The sequence below is a fragment of the Fusarium solani genome (assembly GCF_023522795.1).
Source record: "Fusarium solani strain SB1 chromosome Unknown bctg00000010, whole genome shotgun sequence".
Lineage (NCBI taxonomy): Eukaryota > Fungi > Ascomycota > Sordariomycetes > Hypocreales > Nectriaceae > Fusarium > Fusarium solani.
In genome coordinates this window covers 734,062-754,625 of record NW_027072147.1, presented here as the reverse complement: position 1 = coordinate 754,625, position 20,564 = coordinate 734,062, and the positions used below count along the sequence as shown (strand labels likewise).

Genomic DNA, 20,564 nt, shown 5'->3' with positions numbered 1-20,564 from the left:
ACTGTTCTCTGAAAGTGTTCCAAGTCGAGTTGTTGCTGTGAGACAGCGAGGCTCGGCTAGCCACCCTCTTTCCTACGAACCTCCATCGTCGTGGCTGTGGGCATGGACGCCCCATCGCAGGCAGAGCGCCAAGGCACATGGAGTATCTCAGAGGCTTCACATTTAGATGCTGTGAAGCTTCTTGTTTGACGGATTATTTACGACTTGATGAGAGCCGTTTTTTGTTGGCAAGGCCTTTTTTCTTGTTTCTTTTGCGCATAGACCATCAGAGTTGTTAGAGCGTTATTTGGCCATGTTCAATATTAGATGTGTTTACGAGTAAATAAATGACGAAAAGTTGCTAGAGTGTTGTGGAGATGGTGGTGATGAGCAGCAGTTGCACAATGATCATTAACCTTTGAATAACAGCCCAAACAACACAAAAGAACATCATGAGGCCTCTGTCCGTAATTGGAACTGTAAATAAACATCATCAGCACTAAACAGAAGCTATGATGAGCGTTGCTAGTTGATACAAATGATTCGAATGGTGACGCCTTAGTGCACACCCTCAATTACCCTGAACCACCATATAGGAAAATCTCGACAAATATCAACCCTGTAGCCTTAGAAGCTCCCGATAGCTAGTATAGAACCTGGAGAATCTGTACAAGGCATATCGGCACTTCCATCTACGCCCACTAATCTTCTAGTTCAGTCAGTCCTATTGATCCACGATCGCCGTGTAACAAAATGGAGGCCGCAGAAGGCAGATTTTCGGCGATGACTCAGCGCGCTGCGCCGCCTTAGGCGCCCTCACGAAGGATCGATAAAGGTGATTCTTACCAGCTCAGAATCTGTCACATTCATATCCAAATTATCGCATTCACCTCATTTTGAACAAACCTAATCCATTGGTTCAACAATTTCGCTCAAGCGTTGATCCAAGTCACAATGTCCTCAACTGCACCAAACCCCCGCGTTGGCGTTTCTGCCATTATTTATGGGCCTGACGGCAAGATGGTCACTGGGAAGCGCAAGGGAAGCCATGGAGCGGGTGAGTCACGTTGATACTATACAAATAAACACAAGCTAATAGGGACATAGGCACCTGGCAACTCCCTGGCGGCCATCTCGACTATGGTGAGAGCATCCTCGTGTGCGCTGAGCGCGAAACCCTCGAGGAGACAGGCCTCAAGGTCAAAGGCGTCAAGGTCGTCGCTGTGACAAACGACATATTCGAAAAGGAGGGAAAGCACTACATCACCCTCTTCGTCCTCTGCGAGATGGAGGACAAGACGGCACAACCCCAGGTACGTCAAATACGAGCTACTCCCCCCGCGCGCTCACCTGACTAACCCACAACGCAGGTACTAGAGCCACAGAAGTGCGACGGATGGTATTGGAAGACATGGGACGACCTGAAGCAGCTTCTACCAGCCGTGTCGCAGGGCGAGCAGGGAGAGAGCCTGTTCCTGCCGCTGGTGAACCTGCTTGAGCAGACGGACAACTTGGATACCCTAAGACCATAAGTTGGAGGGGGCCGAGGGCCTGGTCGACGGGATAGAACGAGAGGGGGATACTAAGCTGAAGCGATTCACACAAAGCAAAGCAAACAAGGGCGCCACTAGATTTTCCGTGACGCCGAGATGAACAATAGACTTGTTTCTGTCTCAGCTGCAGGGGGGACCCGTCACAACGGGGTTCGCCCCTCTGTATTGTCTTGGAGCTAGCATCGTGCCGTCTCACTATTTTTGACCTGTCAGGCACCCTTTTCAGCAGGGTTCAGTTGAATCAATGCGTTTTTTGGTGTTTTGCATTGTCGATCATCGGTTCGGGGGGCTGGCAAACTTTGCTTTTGCGGGTGAGGGCGATTTTCAGGGACGGGGGGACTCCTTGCGTTGGAATACGTCATGGAGGGAGTTGTGGAGGGGAAGAGGTGAGTGCAATTGAGTGCGATTGAAGTTGACGAGAGGAATTGAAGCGATGGCATTGAGACTATCATGGCCTTGCGATTGTCTATGCAATTGAACAATGCCTCTATCGAGACTGACCACACTCTGAAGCAGCGAGATCCGTCGCGGCCCAGCGCCAATGAGACACTCATTGTCGGCTGGAGCTGTTGTCTCGGAGGCACAGCTAGGCCGACCTCCTGGATGTCCATCCCGCAGACTTCGCTTCTCTACGATCGGCGGGATTGTTTCTTTTCCTCGAGGAGGCTTTGGTGAAGGATCAATCTCTTGGTTAGTCGTGACCCGAGATTGACTAGGGAGTCTATGATCAATCGACCGAGATTAGCTTCGGACGCGGAATAGAGAGGTCTCAGAATGAAGGATCTTGCTGCGAGGATGGGGTTCTTGTGAGAGCTTCAAGGGGCTTTGGGTTGCGAGATCCGGGGTATATAATGGGATGGTAGTTCCTCCCAAACCAACTCTCATCATCACACTCTCAATCATCTCATCTCATCCACTCTACTCTCCTCTTCATTCATTCTTTAATACACACTTCAGTCACTCCTTCGACTACAAACCAACTACAACTTTTTAATCTCAAGATGCCTTCCAACATCATTTCCCAGCTCGAGGTCATCAGCCGTGAGACCGGTTGCCTCCTCGACGTCTCGACCCTCATCGACCTGAGCATCTGCCCTACTCTCGACATCATCACCAAGAAGCCCAACAAGGTCGAGGCCAAGGACAAGTACATCACTGTCACTCCCACCACTCCTCAGAAGTCGGTCCACTACCGCCGAGGATGCAGCACCGACAACTGCTACCAGGTTCCTGAGAAGGTGTGCAAGAAGAACACTGTCATCCACGACATTCAGATGCTTGTTCTTCTCGGTCTTCTCAGCAAGGAGGATCTTGAGAAGTACCTCCACATCACTGGCGAGCTCCCTGAGAGCGAACACATCGACGAGGACAAGGATGGCATGACTGTCGACCCTCTCCTTGGTCTCGATGTCGGCGAGGACGGCTCCCTGGCTGATCTCAAGGTCGGCGGCAAGGATGGCCTCGTTAACCTCAACCTTGGCAAGAACAAGGATGGCAAGCCTCCTCTGGCCAACCTCAACCTCCTCGGCCCCGATGGTCTTCTCCGACTTGACCTCAACGGCAAGCCTCTCATCGACCTCAAGCGCCGATCCGACCGCCTTGTTGACGTCGACGTCGGCGGCAAGAAGGACACCGACCAGGCCACCATCGATGTCGATGTCGCGACCCACAAGCGCCGCGGTCTCCTGGATGGCCTTCTGGGCGAGGATGGCGTTGTGCCTGAACTTTTGGACGGTCTCCTGGGCAAAGATGGCCTGAACCTTGAAGATCTCCTGGACCTTGACGTTGGTGGCGAGGCTGATGATGATGAGGCTGCTATCGATCTCGATATCCTGACCACTCCCAAGGACAAGGATGGTGAGAACGGCAATGGCAACGGCAGCAACAACGGCGGCAACGGCAACGGCTCCAACAATGGAGGCAATGGCAATGGTTCCAACAACGGTGGTAACGGCAACGGATCTGGTAACGGATCGGGCAACGGATCTAACAACGGTGGCAATGGTAACGGCTCCGGCTCTGGCAACGGCTCTGGCAATGGCAACGGATCTGGAAATGGCAACGGATCTGGCAACGGAAGCGGTAACGGCTCTGGTAACGGATCTGGCAATGGAAGCGGCAATGGCAACGGATCCGGCAACGGCTCTGGCAGCAACAACGGCCACGGAACTCCCAGCTACGGCCCCGGATCTCAGTACAGCAAGAAGGACCTCAGCAGCCACTACCAGCCCATCTGCAACAAGGGCTTCAAGAAGGAGTACATCACCCGCACCAAGCAGGAGCACGCCAACGACGTCAACCACTGCCTCGCCATCTGCCAGGCTCAGGGTGCTCTCCAGACCATCCACTCCGGCACCAAGCGCGGCGACATCGCCCACATCCTCGTCTGCGCTGCCATCCAGTTTGACCAGACTGCCGAGAGCGGCAACTGCCACTACATGGTCGCCCCCGAGACTGAGCCCTGCGAAGAGGAGTACCTCGAGGAGAAGAAGGACTGCTACTCCTTCATCCGCAACTAAGCGGCACAAGATTGCAAAAACATGGTGACGACTGACGGCTTTACTGGCTGGGATATGAACGGTGTACAGGCAATTGGGAGGTACAAACACCACATTTGGACAAACATCCAGCCGGATGATATTTCATTTCTTTCACAAACTTTAGGCATTTACAGTTTAGACTTAATACATGTTTCCTTTTGTCGATGATCAATCGAGTTCTCTTTGAGATATGACAATCATCCAGTGACAGTAGGGGCTCCAGTGTAGTGGATTGACGTTTCTTGGCTCCATTTGACCAACAATAGTGATGATTATAAATCGGAACAATCCATAGACATTAATTGCTACTTAATTTAAGACAATTAACCTGTTTGTGTTGTTTCGCAAGACAATCGTTGCCCTCGTGTCGCAATCGCTATAGCCGAGTTGCAACTATCGCGGCTCGTGACCTCGAGTTTAAGCTCCGAGCTTCCCATACCTCCATGACGCCTCCTCTTCACGTCAACAACCAAGATATAGCCCCCGTTTCTCGCCTTCACCATCGATCCGTATTCCTTACTCGTCCAATGTCATAGTCAGCTACACTTATCAGCTGCGCGCACTAGCAGCATGCTATCGTCACCATGTCTTCTCTAGCTGAACCCCGTCGCCCCCGTCTCCTCGCCCGAAATCGCAAGCTCCGCCACTTGCGCGGTGTCTGGCTGCGCAACCTGTCGTTTGCGCCGACGAACCTTAGGACTGCCGACGATGCCGATCTGAATACGAGTCCCAAGAAGCTGCCTGTGGTGAGGGAGACGAGCCAATTGCATCCGTCGCGATCGTCGGAGAGCTTGAGGAAGGATGGTACGCGGCCTGATGCTTTGCGACCCCAGCAAAAGAGGAGGACGAGTCTGAGCTTGGCGCATGCGAACCCCGTTGCGAGGCAGAAGAAGCTTGAGACGTTGATAGAGGAGTCGGTTGGAGATGTCTTTTACTCGCTGCACGTCGAAGGGGAGACTGAGCCCGTCTACGTCAGCGAAGTTCGCGAGAAGGCGGCGGTAAGACGTGTGGACGCCCTCAAGCTGAGCAGATATCTGACCATGCAGTAGAACTTTAACTTTAGGTTCTTCAGCCTCGAAAACTCCGATTCGACCATCTCGAGAAGTTGCGCCTTGACTGTCCGCGTCTGGGTCCGGCGACCGAAGCACACATCGTGGATCTTCCTGCTCGAGGAATCGATAGACCTTCGTCGACTCAACTTTATAGGGACGCTCCTAGACCGAAACTTTCCCCCGAACGCACTCGTATTTCACCTTGAGGATGGTGTTTACTCGCTCGATTTCCCGAATAAGATCTCGGAACCCAAACAAGCTCCGCAAATGGCCACGTCGTCATACAGTACACTTATGAAGCTGGCCAATCTAGAAAGCTCGATCGAGGACGCGATAGAGACTCAACAACGACTCATGGAGGAGATAAATCAGATATTAGCTTCGAGGCCAAAGGACAGATCGGGGACAGCGCGCGAGTCGGCTTCGCTAGTGGAAAAGTACGTCGCTATGCAACGGCGCGCGAATCAGCAAGCGCAAAAGAGACGGGATGAACTACAAGAGTCGCTCCAAGGTCGAAGAGAGGCTATAGCCAGGGGAAGAGAGCTTCAAGCCAAGGCCGAGGAGGATATTGCCAACAACAAGGAGCAGTTGGAAGCTTCTAAACAGCTTCTTGAGACGACACAGCAGCAGATCCGCGGCCAGCGAAGACGCATATGCTCCGACCTTGCCGACATATTTCCCATAACTCCCATACCGAACTCGCCAGCGCTTTCTTTCAAGATCTGCAATCTTCCTCTCCCAAACTCGACGTACGATGCAGCCACGGCGAAACAGATCCCCGAGGATGTCTTGTCTGCTGGACTTGGGTATGCGACAATGCTTACCCATCATTTGCAGTTTTACCTATCTCACCCGCTGCCATACCCTCTCGACTGGTTCGGCTCTCGCTCATACGCCCGCGACCATATTTCTCAGCTGTCAGACAAGCAGGTCTCGCGGAGAGAGTTTCCTCTGTATCTCCCACGGGGCGGTTCTACGGCAGGTCAGTGGCGCTTCGAGTACGGCTGGTTCCTCCTCAACAAAGACATTGAGGCTCTTTGTGCATCCCAAGGGCTTCGGGTTGTTGACATCCGTCATTCGCTCCCCAATCTGGAGTACCTGCTCTATGTGTGCAGCGCTGGCACTGACCAAGTTCCTGAGCGCAAAAAGGGTGGTGTCCGTGGCCTATGGGCTGGTAGAATGAAGGGACGGATGTCGACAATGTCGGGTCAAACGGATGGTGATGGAGGCAGCATAACAGAGAGTCGAAGGGGAAGCATGGACAGTGAGGTTATGAACCAGCATGGCGACGCCTTGAGGACGGCCCTGTTGAGGACGAACGGACATACCAGGGATAATTCCATCACTGACAGCCCAGATGACAACCTCTCGCTGCCGTTTGGGGAGGGCGATGCCAAGTTCACGCTCAGGACCAAGGGCTTGAGGGAGAACGTGTCCCGTTGAGCAAGGGAGAGTGCTTCAATTAGCTTTTAGAGCTGGACATGGCAACATAACATCTTCATGATCAATCATGCGTTTCAAGAGCTTCAATAGCGATAGGTATAGCTGTAGGCTATAACCTCACAGCGTATTAATTACCAAGTTTTGCTACACTGTTGCGACTGACCCTGCCATTACTCTACTACCTCAAGTGCTTGTCGAATGATCAGTAACAATGATGCATGAGGTGTATTGCTCAATGACAACCTCTGGCTAATTACTCTCGTATTTCTGGTTTACTCTGCTGTCCGGCATTTTGGAAAAGCCCGACGGGACGGATCTATAGTTCTGCTATATTGGCATCTCCATAGACAGCAAGGAGCAAACCTCGGCTGGAACAAAAAGTCACTTTCACCGCCGGAGCTTATGGTGTCCGTAGATGCTCTGCAAGCTAGAGACGGGGTCATCTCGGCGAGTGTTGCTGGGTTGCCCTTGGCTGGCTCGTTGTGTTGTCCTGAATGAATATCTCCACAATACAGTGTCAAAGTCAAGGATCAATATCATACGCTCCTGTTTTTACTTTCACTGGACTCTTTGGATGAGCTGATGCGAGCCTGACACATGGCGGAACGGCCGAGATGGCAAGAGTAACTCCATCACGACGGGCTACGAAATACGAAGACACCCTTGCTTGCCACTTTGCTCGGAGAACAGCGCTGGGACTTGGGGCCGCCGGGTCTTTCATGATCAGTATTTCGACCGAAGGAAATACCGAAGTGCTGTTCATGGTCCGGTATCCACACGTTTCACAACAAGAAATCAAGATATAAAACCTCAGCTCAGTAGGGGCAGTGAGTTAGAGCTCCCATCCAACATACCGAATTATCTATCATTTTCCTTACTACACTTTTCTTGCCTTTACCAATCAAACCGCAACTCGACACCACCAAAAAACATGGCGGGATCGAAATGAACATTATCATTGTTGGCTCGGGACTTGCCAGCCTTGGTGCAGCAAGTGTTCTCCGGGAACACCACAACGTCACCGTCTATGAACGCGGCGGTCCTGAAGCTGCCACTGGTGGCCAATGCATTTGTCTATTCTCCAGCGGCGTCAAGACTCTTCAGTCCATGGGATTCGACGCTGATCGCAGCGGTGGCGTCCCCTGCCACGGATATCGTCTATTCGACAAAGCCGGCAAGCGGCTCAATGATTTCCCCATTGACTTTAAAGGCCGCTATGGAGCCGATCCCTTGACTATGAAGCGGTCTGATCTCAGGAAGGAGTTGCTCCGGCTGGCAACTGCGCCACCTGCTGATGGTATCAAGGGAGAGCTTGCACGCATAGTCTTCAACACTGCTGTTGCTGACGTTGGCCCTGAGGCTGCTTCTGTCACCCTGCACGACGGGTCTATTGTTCAAGGTGATGTCGTTATCAGTAAGAAGATTTACCTGGGCACCTGATATCTTGGGGAAAAAGTTCCATGACTAACACAGGGCCAGTCGCTGATGGTGTTCACTCACGTCTCCGTAAACGCATCACCGGAGACGAGACCCATCGAGCTAAGAAGAATGGGAACACTTGTTACCGCATCGCCATCTCATCCGCCGAGGTCAACGACGCCCTTGGCTACCTTCCCGAGTGGTGGGACCCCGAGACGGCTGATAATCGTATCAACGTCCTACAGGCTTCGATGGCACGAATCGTCTGGTTGCCCCATACCCCCTGCGACATTACGAGTACATGAACATCTCATGTCTCTTCCCTACGCGAAAGGACCAGGGAGATATTGAAGAGTCTTGGTATGCAGACGGCGATCGCAAGGAGCTGATTAGCACCTTTGACGACTTTTACGAGCCCATCCGAAAGATACTTAGGTAAGCCTGTTTCATTAACCTTCAACTAAAATCAGGAGCGCTGACAGCCATAGCATTGCCAAAGAGGTCAAGGTTTGGGACCTTCAGGACATGGATCCTCTCCCAAACTGGCACAGGGGACGCGCCATTGTGATTGGCGACGCAGCACACGCCATGACGCCCATGCAAGGCCAGGGAGCCAACATGGCAATGGAGGATGCAGACAGTCTTAGGCTGTTGCTTCCAGGCATGGGCGAGGATGAGATCAAATCCGTGCTCGCGAAGGTCGACGCAGTTCGGCGACCACGTGCAGCCAAAGTGCTGCAGGACACAATATCCAGTACGGTTGAGCAAACACGCTCGGCTGCTGATGAGATTACCATGGAAGAAAGACTGGGTAATATGGATTACAACTATGGTTACAATGGAGTGTACGAAGCGCTGAAAGCCCTGGAGTAGAGTGTTAATAAGAGCAGTGTGGACAGATTCGGGGAGACCTGGGTGTCTTTTTGCCTCACATTTGAGATATTTCACCCAGCACACCTGCTATCATCTTCGTGTCTTGAACAATCTCTTCTCAAATTTCCAGGTATCGATCTGCTTGATATCAAGCGAATTACCCTTCTCGGCTATCTGATTATGAGACTCCGCCTAACCATCGGCAGATGTCTAAAAAACCGCTGGTCTCTACCACATGTGGCTTGACAAGTGATGAAATCATCACCCCAGTCGTACGAGTCTGTCGAGGCCGAGTCGCAGTCGGAGTCTGTGTCGTCTCCGCCGTCAAAGTCAATACCGAGGGAGCTCCTTTCGGGCGAATTTGCGTCGGCCTTGGAGACGACCTCGAAAGTGCTCTTGTCAAGTCGCTCAGAGTTCTTGTCCTTCCCCTCGCCAAGTGCTTCTTGTTTATCAAGCATCGTCTGCTCGGTCTCATCGAGAATAGCTGTATGTGCCTTGCTAAGGAAATCAAGGAAATCTTCGTCTTCATCAAAGATGTCTTCATTCTCGTCGAGGCCCTCTTTATTACCCTTACCAAGGGACTCCTCTTTCTCATCAAGAGGATCTTCAACCCCCTTACCTTGCGTGGTAGGTTCCGGAGGAACCCGTGCATTGGTGCTCATACCATGTGGCCGCAAAGGATAGGTCCAGAAGCCATCCCAGGTCCGTGATGCTTCCTCCTGAAGCCTCTCCGCCTCCTCTCGAAGTCTTTTTGCCTTCACGGTTCGACATCTCTCCTCTGCTTCAGCCCGTTGTCGTTCTCGCTCTAGCTCAAGTTGCCTGACTTCTTCAATCGCCCACCTCATTGAAGGCTTCGGAATGGTCTGTACTTGACGGGTAGCCTCTCTGTCTGCTCTCGGGATCCTTTCCACGTATAAATCGTGGATGTATCCCACTCTCTCGTATACATCGTTGCTGGGACGCTCTGGATCGTCTACCTTGACCAAGATGACTACAAAAGGTGTTTTGTAGAAGCTTTTCGGTATGTAAACTATGAGAGCTTGCCAGCGCTTCTTGCTGTTTTGCGTCTCAGATAGTATTGTGCAAACCTCTTTGTGGTGTTCTCTCGAAAGGGGGTCGAGCACGAACCGGCCTTTGAGCCTGTACTTTTCTTCGCCGAGCTCGACCAATGCCTCTCCACGTGTTGGGTCGATAATCATCGCGTCTCGAAGAGACCAACCGTCCACATGCAGGTACCGCGAGGGCTCGCAGGGATAACCCTTTCTGAGATATTGAGAGATGGGTGCAACTCGTCCATCCACGTCTTCGATAGAGACGGCAAGTTCTGAGCTGATCCATTCCTTTTCGGTCTTGCTTGGCCATTTCGTAAGCAGAAACTCGACTGAGCCATCTGCGCTGGCCCACGACCATGTTGGGAAGTATGTGCGTCGCTGTGATGTCTTGGGTGTGGCTTCGGGATTACGTCTGGAAGCCTTCCAAGCTAGGCCGTAACAAAAGACTTGAGAAGCAGACTCAATAGGATCCTCGCTGAGTCTGGATGCGTGGGTACGAATTTCGGAGCTGTCCAGAGGACGCGGAGATTCTGCAAATGGAACTCCCCACAAGAACGCTGCCTGCCCGCCTGAACCGCGGGTGTATGTGCTCATTGTGGCCTTGATGGCGTCGAGGACGTCAGAGTCGTCGGTCAAGTTACGCTTGGAGAAGGCTTCAATGTGGTTCCAGACTGACAAGTCACGGACGCACAGTGGCTTATTGACTTGCCACGAGACTGGCTCAGTGAACATCTCGGATTGCTGACCTTCGGTGTAGTGAAACAGCACTTGATGAGGAGTAAAGATGAGCTGGCGTGGTGAGAACAGTCCCTCTTGGTACCTGTGAGTAGTTAGCATTTATTCTCGTTGTCAGAGTGATTCACTTACGTCCATCCGCGAGTGTTCCACTTGCACTGCGATGTAGGTAGGAACGGCTCAACTGCAGAGACGAGGAGATGACTGTTGATCTCCGCACGCGTCTGCTCTCGTCGATCTCTCATCGAGACGCCAGGCAAGCCATGCCACGCACGTGTGCCGGCTGCCGCCACGATGGTGAACAATGCCTTCTGATAAATGAGGTGCATCTGACAGAGATGCTCATGGAGGACTTTTTCGTCACCTTGCGGGATGCAATATCTGCGTATAACGTTAGCCAAGAGAGCGGATTGTTGAAAGGGAAACGCATACTTGTCTACCCATAAGTAACGATACCCCATCTGGTTCACCACTCGCATGGCATCCTCGATGACCCAGGGGGTGTGTGGAAGTTTCCCCTTTTTAAGCTGGCTATCATCAAAGAGCTCTTCATCGCACTCTCCCCAGACATAGCTCAGTGCAACGAAGGAATCTTTTGGAGCAGCTCTCTTGAGCCTTCTCGTCTTGCAGTCAATAAAGCGAAGGTTTTTAATCGGAACTCGGTCGACAGTCAAATTGCATGCTGAATGATTCTTCTGGCACTCTTCCAGGAAAAGGCGCAATAGACTGTAGTTCGGGAGCCGGCTGCGCACTCGACGGGCCGGTGATGGGATATTTGGGGTTGAAAAAGCCGGGTAGATGCTGCCAAAGTATGAAAGCACTTGTGCGTCTCGGGTTTTCTTTCGCGCAACCTTGAGGGCGATGAAAGTCCCTTTCTCGAGTTTTCCAGCTGGGAGTGCAGCAGAGGCCTTTGCCTGGGATTTGGAGCGCGAGGGGTTGGCCTTGAACATATCCGTTGTGTCCATGTATTCGGACGACTCTGAATGACCAATTGAGTCCCTATTCTTCTCGAGAGGGATCTCAATGGCAACGAGGAGGTATGGCTGGGGTTCGTCATCTTGCTCAGAACCCACTTGCTCACAAAGATCGCATCTGTCGTGATACGAGGCAAGATCCTCGTTACAGAAAGGTCTGTAAATAGCTTCGGCGATCAAGCGGCAGAGGCCACACGATGACTTGCGCTGCTCCTGGGGAACATCACCAAGCTCGATGACCAGATGAGGCGTTTCGTATCCGCCTGAAAAGACCTTGTTGAGGTCAATGTCTGAGCACCTCTGGCAGGGTTGATCCTTCTTTGATGCCATGGTGGACACTGTGTTGGGCACTTGTGAGGTATAAGAGTAGTTGGCACGTTGAGAGACACAGCTGGGCGAACTGTGAGGTTGTGCTTGGTGGTGTAGGATCTGATCCTTGCAACCCTTACCCTTTTTATGCTTGTAAACAATTGGCCTTGCGAGCACGACAGAGCTATCATATGCATTTTAATTAACTGGACATTTAAGCATTAAAGTTCATCTTGTTCGGCCTGACTCACGCCGAGAAAAGGGAAACGTAGCTGGCTTAAGACAAGGTTCAGGCAAGATCCGGCCGCATACCCCGAAAGGGTCATAGAAACCTAAAGTTGACTACCAAGACAAGATTCCCGCAATGAGGCAGGCAAAGAGTTGACTAAAAACAAGACACTGTGGCCAGAAAAGCTCCAACAAACTGAAAACTAGTCCTGACCCTTCCTTACTCCTGTCTCTGCGGGTTGGAAGGCTGGCCTAACCTGGCCAAAGCTACCGCATCAGATATCTCATACTGATGGCCGACCTTGAGGGTCCCACTGACATCGACGTCTGAGACGTCGGCACCAGGTGCCAGCGTGTCAAAAACGTTCTTGAACGAATCTCCAACGGTTGTCAGACCGTCTTTCTGAATCTTGATGCCCTGCAGCCGGTGCCCCTTGGCTTTGACCTCCTCGGCCAGAGCATGGTTGAGAAGCTTGTCTTTGTCACCGAGAACTGCAACGAGAGTAGGAATGACCTCTGGGTCGATTTGCTCAGCCTCCTTTTGGCATAGGGCTTCTTGCGCTGGCTGCAGGGCTGGGAAGAGCACCACCAGCTTCTCGACAAGCTCCGAGATGTCCTTGACTAGCTTGTCAAAGTCGTCCCTTGCATACAGTGCCCACTTTGTTTTGTTCGCGGTACTAGTCTCTTTCTGTCGGCGTTGGGTAAGTTTGCGTATAGAATAGACGAGCTTCTTTGCGCCGTGCTTGGACTTGTCGAGCGCTGTGGCCTGATTGGGCACCTCCAAGAGCTCTGGTTCGTCGTCCTCATGCTTGGATTTGAACCTATTGGTGGCTTTCTCGGCATCTTCGAACAGGTCGCTGATGAGGCAGGATCCATCTTGAATGTTGGGTGCTCGATATGCGTGACTCGTGGGTTCCGGGGGATTGGGGTTACTTGCTTTCAGACGAAACCAAGTAGAGTTGACTAGAGGCAGGCAACACTCTGTACCTTTTATTTACCAGTCGTCACCTTGCAGAGCCTGGCTTCGTGACTCTGACTTCTGCCTATACGGCCGCACTTCCGACCACCCCCTCTCATCGGCTCTTGGTAAAGAACGCAAGGTCTCTTGATGAGCGAGTAACAGAGCGGGGAGAGGTATTGATTATCTTGGCGGCACTCTAGCCGGGCGCCGGGCGCAACACGGCGTTCTCAAAGGTGGTCTCAAATGGCCAGCGGAGTGGCTTATCGTATAAGCATGGCGTCGTCTGACTGACTCGAGCCATAGAAAGCCGCGTATGTTCGGAGCTGAACGGAAGCAGCACGATAATTCTAAGATCGAGCGATTGGACGACAGCATCGAACAACGATACACCGATGTGCCATTTATGCGCGCTGGGCTGCAGGTATTTCACTTCTTCGCCTCGTGACCTGGCCGTGTTTGGGGGCTGAGGAAGCAGGCTGTGAGATTCATCCAATGAAGGTTGCCCGGATCTCAGCTCTGCTCTGTCGCAAATCCCCAAAGCGAGATTGCGTTGAAACTTCGAAGGCTTGATCCTCGCTGGATTCAACTTCTTTTTCCTCAGTCGTTGCCAGTACCCACTTGAGTCTGGCGTCGACCGTATCATCCAATACGCCAGATCCTTCTGACAGTCACAGTTACACCTTACTCAACTTCTGGCGAGCTACAGGACGTCACCTTGAGGACAAAAATGGCGCAAGACCGGCGGCAGTCGGAGCGAATGCTCCATGACGCCCGTCTACAGGTCAGGGAGGCTCTCGCTAGACATGAGAAGGCCTTTATTCCGGAAGGCCATGGACGGGTAATATTGATAACTCGACGAAAAGAGTTCTGAGACTAATGAGCTGGGCACGTAGGGACATGCCGTTCACAACTTCACCGCCAGGGACGACGCCAAGGTCGAAGTTGGTGATCATTATCACTACACAATCAACAACCGCGCCGACGAGCAATCAGACAAGGCTTCAAAAGAAGGTTGGTAGGCACCAACATAATATCAGTCTACTGGTTGCTTAAGAGGAGTGTAGAAATCATGGAATGGATGAAATGCACCGACTTCACTAAAATATACAAAGAACGACATTTGCCGAACCTCTTCCCAAACGTGGGGGAAGCGTCGCTGAAGAGGGATGAATTCAAGTACTGGTATGACGGAACCAAAAAATGGCTCTGGTGCCATGGGATGCGTAAGTGTATTTTCAAGCTCTGAGAAAGGGGAAACGCTAAGTGACGGGGGAAAGCTGGTGTTGGAAAATCTGCATTTGCGTAAGTGTTGTCATTACACAATGCCTGACATCCATTGAAAGGAACTGACAAACAACTAGAACCATCGTCATTCGACACATTGTGAAACTTCAGAACGAATTGGCTGCCGAGAAAAGAATCGGTTTGGCGTATGTTTACTGTGACTACGCAACCAAAGACCAGTCAGCTCTGGATTATGTCGGAGCCCTCCTCCGCCAGCTTGTCAACCTGTCTGATGAAGTGTCACCTGGGGTTAGGACCCTGCACAATGAACACAAGCCGGGTTCCTCGCCACCGCGTCCTCTCCTAGAAAGCTACGAACTGGCGTTCCAGGCAGAAGTACGTCGATTTGACCCAGTCTATATCGTCGTCGATGCGCTTGACGAATGCAGAGACGACGAGAACGAAGAAGAGTCTTATTCTTGCACAAGAACTAGACTATTAGAGTCTCTCGGAAATCTTGGAGAAAAAGTTCATCTACTGTTTACCTCGAGAGACGAAGATCCTGCAGCAACCCTTGCAGGCTTAGTTGCCACATTGAAGGTTTCAACTACAGACGACGACATTCGGACCTATGTTCAGGCACGGATCAACAAAAGCAGATCGCTTCAATCCTGCACGGATAGTGAATTGAGAAAAAAGATTGAGAAAATCGTCACGGAAAAGGCCGCTGGCATGTAGGCATCCTCCAAAAAATCCTGGTTGAACCAATGCTTACGATAACAATAGGTTTCTTCCAGCAAAACTGTACTTTGAAATTCTGGCCAGTACTGTCGATGTGTGCCAACCGAAGAAAACCAATGTTGATGCATTGAGAAGTGCATTGAAAATTCTTCCACAGTTCGGCCATACCCAAGCCTGGGAGACCTATCAGGAAGCGTACAAGAAGATCCTCAAGAACATCTGGAGTCAAAGTACATCAAGAGTCAAACTGGCCCGTCAAGTGATGTCTTGGGTAATTTTCACGCAAGAACCTTCCAATCTCACTCTTCCCGTTCTTCAGCGAGCACTATCGCTGCAGAATGCAGGCGACACTGTACGACAGGATCTGGAACCTACGAATCCCTGGGACTACGCCGTTGATTCCGGAAGTGAAGATGGCTCGGAGGCATATTCCATATCGGCTTCGGATGACGATTTGAGCAATGTTTCAACATCAAGTCAGGGCGATGTCATCCCGAAGGGAACACTGCTCTCTGTTTGTCGAGGACTCATCACGATGGACAAAGACAGTACACTTGTGCGGTTGGTCCATTACACGGCCAAAGACTACTTTGACAACGAAAGCGTTCGTGCGGATTCATTTCCTGATGCTCAAAGCCAACTCACGAGGTCGTGCATGGCCTCTCTCATGTCGGCAGAAGCCGATTACCAGTTTGACCAGTACTCACATAGGCATTGGGGACATCATGCCCAAGTGGTCGAAAATCAGTTCCAAAACGAAATCATGGATCTTGTGCAGGACCAGAAGAGAATTGCAAGTTCGTTTCAACTCGTGGTTGACTCTCTGTCTCCTGCCTGGGCAGAATCGCGCGAGCCGTCCAAGCACTGCCTTACACCACTTCATGTGGCGGCATATTTTGGATTGGAGTTGACTGCCACACATTTGATGAAAGGCCTCGAGCCTGAGGACATCAAAGCAGAGGACAGCGGAGGCTGGACTGCAATGAACTGGGCAGTCGTTGGTGGTTCGAACACACTAGTACGGCTGCTGTTCCAAAGTGAGAAAGATCTCCTTTCTAACGACATCGCTTTCTTGGCTGTCGGATCCCGGAGGCATGGGGTCAACATCGACAGTATACACATCGAGAGTGGAAAGGTTTCTCTCGGTGCTGCCCTGACCTTGAAGACTGGACTGTCCTTCACCAAGGCACTGCCAAGAGCAATTAGACCCAACGCCAGGGACGAGGTGGTCAGATTTCTCATGGAAAACATTCCGAATAAAAACATTGATGTGAAGAGACCAGGCGATGAGCGTACGCTTCTGTCCGTTGTGGCCGAAAATTGGCAGTGGGGTTACGTTGGAATTCTGCTTGAAAGAGGTGCGAGCATCAACGTGAAGGACCGCCGAGGGAATACGCCATTGCTATGGGCATTGAATTGCCCTCGACGTAAGCTTCAAATCCGGTCGATCACTGTGTCTGGTGAGAGCTGCCTGAGCATTGGCGAGATATTGAGTCTGGATTCTTCCGCTAGAGCCAGTATCTCAGACCACGGAATCTCGGAGAGAGTCCTTGAGCCCTTCATTTGCAAGTTGATTGGGAGCGACCTGGAGGCCACGAACGAAGACGGAAGAACTGCGCTTTCGCTTGCGTGTGAGTCCCGGCTCCATGACGTTGTAAAGGAACTCGTGGAGAAAGGAGCGCACTTGAACACAACAGATGTCCTTGGGATGACACCGTTGCATTATGCATGCTGTTTGCCTTGCTTTGAGACCGTTAAGATTGAGGCCTTGTCGTGCTCAAAGCGGTCAAAGACTCGCCTAGGAACAGCCAGATTACCACAAGTGCCTCTAGGCAAGCACAATAGCATTGCCAGACCGATCGGAAGGTCTGTGGCGTTGTTATTACAATCAGGAGCGGAGGCTGATGCTCAAAACTGCCTTGGCGAGACGCCGTTTTCGCTTGCAGAAGCAGATGGACTAGAGAGTTGTGTGCGACTTCTCAACCCTCTCGGGCCAAGGTCTTGTGAGCAGGCTGAAGCAGCATCGGCCTGTGGTGAGGAAGGGGATTATGCCAAGCTCTTGTTGGCAATGTTGGATCATCGAAGCCGATTTCAAGTGCATTTCTCGATGATACGAGACGACTCGACACTTATAATCTACTCGTCGTCGGCCATCGAAACCCTTTCTATCTTTGACGAGGCATCCGTTGTTCTCTCTGGTAAACCAAGTATCCGATGCCTCTGGACTTTAAACAAGTCATGTATCGAAATCCGTGAAGCTGCGGTCATTGAGAGCCTGCAGACATATGATGAATCTCAAGCAATCATCCATGGCTCGTCAAGGATTCAGAATCTAGCGGGCGTAGACATGTCTACGCTGACCATCAACGCCCGGGCGAAGATCCAAAATCTCGGGATCTTTGATCACTGCGTCGTGTATTTTGGGGGCGATTCACAGGTTGAAAAAATCACAGGGCTTCAAGAGTCAACTCTTATCATTACAGCAGAAGCCCGGGTTGAGAAGATGCATATTGATGAGGGTTGCACCGTATTCTCCAAAGGGAACTCTTGGGTCAGCGCGGCTTCGGGAACTGGAGCATCAAAACTTACCCTGATGGGGCAGTCGTTCATTGGAGACATCTCAGTGTTTGACACTTGCGCGATCATTTCCGAAGGCCAAGCCGAGGTGGAGCGTATCACCTGTAGCAACCAGTGTTTCGTCTTGATGAGAGGAGGGGTTGAAATCCACCAAATCTACACGGAAGATGAAGCTATCGTCCTGGCCGAGGGCCAGACCACCTTAACGACAGCTTTAGGGATCAGCAACTCTATGTTGTTCTTCGATGCTGATACCAAGATCGAGACCATTGATGTGTCAGACGAATGTGTGGTGGCCTTACGGGGTCGCTCCGAGCTTACCACAATGAGCAGTAGCGATCGCTCGGTCTTCTGCTTTGTTGGCGAGGCCACTATTGCAAACTGGGTACATTCTGACAGACACCAAATATCCCTAGATGGCAGTTCTTATGGTTTCACTAATCTTCATGGCTCTTTAACAGTGGATTGGTGTTGGATTGATGATCAATTTAACGGGGTAGTTGAGCTTGGTAGAGTGGCGTGGACCTCAGCACAGACAAAGCTGTCTGAAGGTGAAGAGCGACGAAAGAAGGCTGAGGACTTCCAAAGCAGAGGCGAGGAGTGGAGTTGGGAGCCTACTGGTGAAGAGCCTGACGTGGAATACATGACATGGCCGCCTGGCAGGTCTTGATATTCGTGGTTCTTGTTGCTTCGGGACTGAGAAGGATTTAATGTTGTACTCTGCACTCTCCTTACTACTAGGAGAATAACTGAGTTTTATTAATATTTATCTACACGTAAAACAAGAAGAAAAAATACCCACCGTCTATATGTAGTTCATCAAATCACTAGGAATTCCATCTTACTCCAATCCATTACATCACTTCAAGACTTTACAGGGTCCTCGAGCCCAGGCTTCAAAGTCAAAGCCGGTATGTCGTAGGCTACAGGTGCGAACATGGCCACGGAAAGCTCAACTAGCCAGTGTGTGGTACAAGGATCTAGGGTCGATTGCGTTGAACGTTTGTGAAATGGAGCGACTTGATTTGCGTACTGAATGTCGGCACAGAGGCGCCTGAGACTTGGGGAATTAATCCTAGCAACACTGCCATATCGCAAATAGATGAGCCGCTCCCCCCACTAGTTTATATTGACTCTCATGCTGTCTGTCTATTAGACGCCAACGTCTGTTAACTGTTCTCTTGCTACCTCACTACCTATGCATTGATGACTTGCTCAATAGTATTAACGTAAAGCTTTATCTACCGGTATAGTCAAGTTACTTCGGTTAAACCCCCAGCCATGCCAACTAGCATGAAAATAATTCCACCTAACTAGTTTGCTGGGACATCTTAAGATCCTGTTGCGTCGTTGTGGCTATGTAATGAGAAACCTGAAGTATTAGGATCCTCAAGCCCAGGCTTCAGAGTCAAAGTCGGTATCTCGTAGTCCCCGCCATTCTGTCGCCGATAAGCAATAGGCTTTGCGGTGAACAAGGTTTTCATCCTCTCACGGAGCTCGCCGGCCGCCTCTTTGAACTGCTCATCGCCTGCTCGATCCGATTGATACATGGCAAACGACGGCAGAACCTCGAGGCCAGTGTAGTAGAGGGCCCCGTGGGTTATAGGGAATAGAACATGCTCGAGCGGTCCGCTGATTCCTCGGGTAGAGTAGTGTTCTTTCCAGCCTCCAATCGTCACGACTACCATGCCGCGTTTCCCAAGCAAGATTCCCTCTCCGTATCGATCGCCCCAGTGGGTGTCGCTGTGCTCCCCGATACCATACCCGAATCCAAGGGAAAGGACCCTCTCAACCCAACCTTTCAGGATGGCAGGCATGCTGTACCACCACAAAGGAAATTGGAGAATGACAAAGTCAGCCCACTTCAACTTTTCTTGTTCTTGCTTCACGTCGTCGGTGAGGGTGTTTGAGTAGGTTGCAACGGCGGATGCTTTTGTCACCCTGAGACGCTCATCGGCGGGATGTTGGGGAAAGTCTTCGCGGTCAACCTGGGACTTCCATTTCATGGCGTATAGGTCAGAGACCTTGACTTCGTGGCCTTGGTCCTCTAGTTCTTCGACTGCGACTTTGAGGAGGGAGCCGGTAAGGGACTGTGGCTCAGGATGAGCAAAGACGATAAAGACCTTCATTTTGGCAATTTTGGGAGTCTGGGTCTGAATAATAAGATTGGCGCTTGAGAAAAAATAGGCAGTCCCTGAGCATACTAACCCCTTCCTTTTATATTGATTAGTTTGTCATGAGGTGACGACAACGCGCTCAGATCTCTTGGCTGCATACCAAAACTGGAACAGTACCCAGCTGACAAAAGTATCAAGCACAACATTTGTGAAAATTCTTATAAATCATCAGATCATGACGGAAACCGCGCAACGGTGGCGTGATCTGATAAGAGCCTATTGCGTCTGACATCGCAAGATAAGCTCGCTTACGGAAAAGGGATGGGTCAGGCTTGCGTGAAAAAAACAGGCCGACTTTTTGCTCGCAAGTTTATTTCCTAATGGCGTACGCGTCGACGAGGGAGTTGGTCCACATGACAGATGGATCGGAACGTTGCGTTGCCAGCAGGCAGCGAGATCGTACGGTATTCGCGTATCTCAGATACTCCTTTTGGAGTTTCCAGACCATACGGTCATGCAGTGGTACTGTAGTTTTGCAAGATGGATATTATAATTCTTGGTAAAGAAGATCTGACTCCTCTTAAGAAGTGCACGTAAATTCATATATATATGTTGAGGTAATATCCTAAAATTATAGTGTGTTATGACAGGTAACTTGTAACACCCTCGTGTGTTTACGACTGTGTCTTTTGCTGCTGTGACCAGTATATTCCCTTTAAGCAGCATTATACAAGGTGCTCCTAAGCCAGAAGCTGCAAGATCGATCGCCCGACGAAAGCGTCGCCCG

The 20,564-nt window shown here is 51.0% G+C and overlaps 7 protein-coding genes across 7 annotated transcripts; 5 read left to right on the top strand and 2 right to left on the bottom strand.

The window, feature by feature from the left end:
* Nucleotides 1-933: 933 nt before the first annotated feature.
* MRS44_014291 (uncharacterized protein) lies at nt 934-1,511 on the top strand (the record flags this gene model as incomplete). Its single annotated transcript, XM_046284789.2, has 3 exons — nt 934-1,036; nt 1,087-1,292; nt 1,350-1,511. The coding sequence occupies 3 exons, from the start codon at nt 934-936 to the stop codon at nt 1,509-1,511; spliced, it is 471 nt and encodes a 156-aa protein (XP_046127585.1).
* A 1,022-nt stretch (nt 1,512-2,533) lies between these two features.
* On the top strand, nt 2,534-4,051 carry MRS44_014290 (uncharacterized protein; the record flags this gene model as incomplete). The annotated part of the gene is made up of 1 exon (XM_065618352.1): nt 2,534-4,051. One exon carries the CDS (start codon nt 2,534-2,536, stop codon nt 4,049-4,051), a length of 1,518 nt encoding a protein of 505 aa, XP_065474424.1.
* Nucleotides 4,052-4,656: 605 nt separating this feature from the next.
* Nucleotides 4,657-6,567, top strand: MRS44_014289 (uncharacterized protein; the record flags this gene model as incomplete). Its single annotated transcript, XM_046284299.2, has 2 exons — nt 4,657-5,070; nt 5,122-6,567. The coding sequence occupies 2 exons, from the start codon at nt 4,657-4,659 to the stop codon at nt 6,565-6,567; spliced, it is 1,860 nt and encodes a 619-aa protein (XP_046127587.2).
* A 945-nt stretch (nt 6,568-7,512) lies between these two features.
* Nucleotides 7,513-8,859, top strand: MRS44_014288 (uncharacterized protein; the record flags this gene model as incomplete). The annotated part of the gene is made up of 3 exons (XM_065618351.1): nt 7,513-7,981; nt 8,232-8,421; nt 8,475-8,859. The coding sequence occupies 3 exons, from the start codon at nt 7,513-7,515 to the stop codon at nt 8,857-8,859; spliced, it is 1,044 nt and encodes a 347-aa protein (XP_065474423.1).
* A 90-nt stretch (nt 8,860-8,949) lies between these two features.
* Nucleotides 8,950-13,519, bottom strand: MRS44_014287 (uncharacterized protein; the record flags this gene model as incomplete). Its single annotated transcript, XM_046278893.2, has 6 exons — nt 8,950-9,029; nt 9,092-10,731; nt 10,779-11,027; nt 11,079-12,113; nt 12,382-13,144; nt 13,507-13,519. 6 exons carry the CDS (start codon nt 13,517-13,519, stop codon nt 8,950-8,952), a joined length of 3,780 nt encoding a protein of 1,259 aa, XP_046127589.2.
* Nucleotides 13,520-13,845: 326 nt separating this feature from the next.
* Nucleotides 13,846-18,330, top strand: MRS44_014286 (uncharacterized protein; the record flags this gene model as incomplete). The annotated part of the gene is made up of 7 exons (XM_065618350.1): nt 13,846-13,956; nt 14,012-14,129; nt 14,183-14,341; nt 14,396-14,420; nt 14,480-15,076; nt 15,129-15,177; nt 15,241-18,330. The coding sequence occupies 7 exons, from the start codon at nt 13,846-13,848 to the stop codon at nt 18,328-18,330; spliced, it is 4,149 nt and encodes a 1,382-aa protein (XP_065474422.1).
* Nucleotides 18,331-18,991: 661 nt separating this feature from the next.
* MRS44_014285 (uncharacterized protein) lies at nt 18,992-19,789 on the bottom strand (the record flags this gene model as incomplete). Its single annotated transcript, XM_046277359.2, has 1 exon — nt 18,992-19,789. One exon carries the CDS (start codon nt 19,787-19,789, stop codon nt 18,992-18,994), a length of 798 nt encoding a protein of 265 aa, XP_046127592.2.
* Between the last annotated feature and the right edge of the window lie 775 nt (nt 19,790-20,564).